Consider the following 4419-nt stretch of genomic DNA (forward strand, 5'->3'; position numbering starts at 1 on the left):
CCGAAAAACGGCTCTAACTCAGTAACCTGTGGCCCGATTTTAACGAAACTTGTTTTATTCTGTTTCTATTATCATTTCATTATAAATATGGTGCTATTGTGCACCATTTTTGCCATATTTAATCACTAGACAAACAAACAAACAATCTCAGAGTTTTAGTAGTATATAGATATCTAGTAAAAAGTTACTTTTCTAATCAGAGAAATATTCAAGAAAGTTACAATATAATTTGAAATATTATTTGTATTGTTTTGTGAAGTAAAAAATAAATAGAGGTACGCTTTTTTTTATGTATAACGGTTGGTCATTCTCTTGTTTATTTACTTTCACATGTAAAATCTATGCAAATGGTTTTCTTGACATGCATAGTATTATATTTTCATTTCACATTTGTTTTATTCTTATCACTGATTCTGTTATTTCTATTTGATATACTGTTATTTGTTCAATTTGCTCTTGTCCAGGGTTACTAACAATAGATAAGTAGTAAATCAAGTGATAAACTGGACTTCATATTTAATTCTAACATTTTAAACCATTTGTCTGCTGAATAATTCAGAAGGGTAAATTAGTAGCTTCTATGCAGCCTAAACTTCAACTATATATAAATATATATTGATTACGGTGAAAAAAGATATCTAAACACACAACACAGTACATGTATTATATTTCTCCATCAATTAACTCAAGCCACTTAAACTGACACAAAGATCAATAAGAATGTTGGGGAAAAAAACTCTATGTATATGTGAACATATTGAGATTAATTAATCACCTCAGTAAAATAAAACGAGTAAAGTGAAAACATAATCACACAAATTTATTCTTTTCAGTAAAAAAGCTAACAATGAGTATTGCAGTAAGCAAAAATCCACAGCCTGTCCCAAATAAAAAAACCACAACAACACATTAGCATAATAATTCACAAATTATTAAAGAATTAACATGCTGATGTGTTAATATTTATTTTATGAATTTGCAAAAAGTACTTCTTCATCGAATATTGCCCTAAAAATTTCAGCAATATATGTGTAGACACAACTAACAAGTACTTACTTTTAGGGAATCTATGAAATTACTGACAAAAAATAAAAAGTAGAAACATAATTACATGAATATATTTTCTTCATTTTTATAACATAAGCAACATTATATTTATTAAAACGACTTGGTTAAGTTAGTGATAGATTCTACTTACGAATAAGCTGTTTTCTACAATGACCTAGTTTGTCATTGGCATGGTTAAGATCTTGAAAAAATCTGAATTGGTGTTCTTAAAGCTGGAAGTTCTTGCACACATGTCTGCAGCCATCTTCTGATATAACTTTGTTCACAACACTAAATCACATTAGATGTTGTCAGTGCAGAAATTTTGTTTTTATATTTAAAACAATAATGCAAATCAGATCTTGCTTTAAAAACACAACGTAACTGTACATGTAGGACCAATCTAATGAGATTTTTGCAGTTTGCTTTTTAGTACACAAAGCATTTCATCAATACATGATAAAGTTAAAGAAATTAAAGGTCTAGAAACTTCACTTGTACCAACAGTCACAAATTACTCTATCTAAGAAACAGAGAAGAAAATCATTACTGCACAATAAACTCTTGATGTTGCCAAATTCTTTATGCAAAAATATGTTGATTCTGGAGACTTTATATTCACGATGCATTAAAATCTTGATTAAGCTTTCCTTCAATAAAAATAAAATTGAATAAGACAAAAAAATAAATAGACATAGTATTATTGTCAAGATTATCCGGGGACTGATAGGCCTCTGATTTATATTTGTACTGCATTATGAAGACATTGAATAGGAGAAGAGGACACAAATTTAAAAATTGAAAAAGACAAGACAATTAAGAAACTTTGATTTTTCCTGCAGCCTAATTGGCTTATTAAATGAGTTGCTGTTGAAAATAATGGAGATCAGCACTTCGCAAGACTTCAAGAGAGGAATCATTGATTTCCTGAAAAATAAATGGTGGGTTTAAAATTTTGCTCTTCTGAAAAAGTGGGTGTGCAACGACAGCCTTGAAAGGACCAAAAGGTTCCTTGTTTTCCATATGTTATGTCACGAAAGAAAGCTTTCTCATTCATATGCAGAAGCCACAATTTAACCAAGTCAATTTGGCATTTAAATTACTGCTTATGTTATCAAAATAAAGTACACCAACCTTGTTTTTAGGGTAATATCCTACTTTTTCTTGAAATAAGGTAAAAATGACTTAAGAACCTGCAACACAATAATTACACCCATAACAGGTGGTAGTGCTGCCAGCCCTTTCCACCAGGGGTTTGAATCTGCCATTTGATCCAGAAACCAGTTGGAAAACAAACCTGTTATTAAACTAATACATCCTAAGTTAAATGTAATGCATGCTGCTAATCTGTGAAGTGTTTTGACTGTTAATGGCCTAAGTTGTTTTTTCATCAGCTTTGGGTACTTGGCACACAGTCCTCCTACAGCTTGAACCAATGTGGCAATAAGTGTCGCCAGTCCTAACTTAGCATGCAGTGTTTCAAAGTGATTTTTTCCCTTGGATATTTTACTCTGGTAAATCACCAGAAATCCCACTGTTGCTAACAAAACTACCGTACCCTAGAAGTATAAATAAACCAGAGTAAAATCTCCACAGAAAATGAGGCATTTATTAATCCAAATGACTAAAAATTTTAAATTTCACGCACAACAGACACTTTAAAATATTTAAAAAGTTATATATTTTATCATAGTGTATCAAAAATAATCAAATTAAATAAATGCTATTACCCTTCTTGCTATTATTTGATTTAACAGTAATTTAAAAATTTTCTTGGTACATGTATTCTCTTTAAAACAATTATTACCATAAACAACAACCCTTATAGTTTGAAAACCTCGAAACTCCTCTTTATCTGTCACATAGTTTGTTTTAAACCAGTGTTTTTAAAAAATAAATCCAAAATATGAAAGTTGAATTATATATAATATGTTCATAAATAGAGTAAAACTTGCAATACAATAAAACTGAACAAAAAAAACATACAGTATATACCGAAAAAAACAATAACAACTTTACACTCTTTGATGACCTAATTTTCCTTTCTAATTTTTAACACTTCCAATCTGATTGAGTATAAGTAAAATAGCATTGTTTTATACACTTCATATTTTCCCGACATAGTTTATTAATCTAAAATTTCTGTTGTGTTTAGCAGCGTATCAGCAGTGTACAACTTGAATATAATCATATTTATAAAATATCATTTTAAGACCCCAAAAATGTTGATTTAAGATAACCATACAACTTTTGTATTTTATACTTTTCATGTACTGAACATAACGATAACATTCCAACTTGTTCAAAGAAATGCTCTCTTTAGGAAAAACAGAATTCAACAGACTACTTCCGAGGGTGTTATTTCAAATAGTTCAAAATCATTGTTACTTTTCCATGACAAATCTTGAGAGCTACTCTTACAAGAATAATGAAAAATATTCTCAGATATCTCCCTTAATTTATTGGAAAAATAACTAAATTTTACTCAGATATTTCTGTTAATTTAATGGAAAAATAACTAAATTTTACTCAGATATTTCTGTTAATTTAATTGAAACATAACTAAATTTTACTCAGATATCTCTGTTAATTTAATGGAAAAATAACTAAATTTTACTCAGATATCTCTGTTAATTTAATGGAAAAATAACTAAATTTTACTCAGATATCTCTGTTAATTTAATGGAAAATAACTCAATTTTACTCAGATATTAATTACAGAAACCTGTTATGATAATGAAAAATAAAAGACAATGTTGTAAACACTGTCTTAAGCCACCTTGCGTACCTGCAGTATCCAGTGTGTTGTAAGTTTTGTGGACCACTTAATGTGCAAAATTTGTTGTCGAGACAGTATTAGGATAGCTTCATACATTACCAAACCATACTAAAACATAAGAAAGAAAGGAAAACATTCAAGTTATATATAAGATACAAATAGCTATACACCTTAATGAATATCTTCTATATCATATTAAAGCACTTATGTACATGTTTTCTGAGCAAAATCTTTTTTGGAATTCTCCCTTGCTTATTCAGATCATAAGACTGAACAAAATGACAGTAGGTAATTCGGCTTGTTGAAATTATCCATAAATAAAGAGTCCAAACATTAACTAAACCAAATGTAACCTGAAAGGGAGATAATATTCCTAGAACCAAGTACACGTATTATTAGAGTTCCCAAAAACTTTTCTCATTACCATTAACATTTAACTAATCATTATTAATGTTATCTTTCCAGAAACTACATTCATCGTGAGATAAAATATAAAAAAAAAATTTCAAAACAAACTAAAACCCCGCTAAAAAGAGTGAGAAATAAATCATACTGTAAAACGGTGTTGACGTCTGGTATATTGCGTACAGTGG

General features: G+C 29.1%; 1 protein-coding gene across 1 annotated transcript in view; it reads right to left on the reverse strand.

The window, feature by feature from the left end:
• Positions 1–281: 281 nt before the first annotated feature.
• The window catches only part of LOC106474055, an 11621-nt gene continuing 7483 nt past the window's right edge, over positions 282–4419 (reverse strand). Inside the window, exons 3-4 of the mRNA XM_013934741.2 lie at positions 3836–3934; positions 282–2606 (exon numbers count right to left, since the gene is read on the reverse strand). Of these exons, the coding sequence (XP_013790195.1) occupies positions 2202–2606; positions 3836–3934 (504 nt within the window). The 3' untranslated portion in view covers positions 282–2201. The remainder of the gene's footprint in view (positions 2607–3835; positions 3935–4419) is intronic.

Source organism: Limulus polyphemus, unplaced genomic scaffold (genome assembly GCF_000517525.1).
Source record: "Limulus polyphemus unplaced genomic scaffold, Limulus_polyphemus-2.1.2 Scaffold6768, whole genome shotgun sequence".
In the NCBI taxonomy this organism is placed as follows: domain Eukaryota; kingdom Metazoa; phylum Arthropoda; class Merostomata; order Xiphosura; family Limulidae; genus Limulus; species Limulus polyphemus.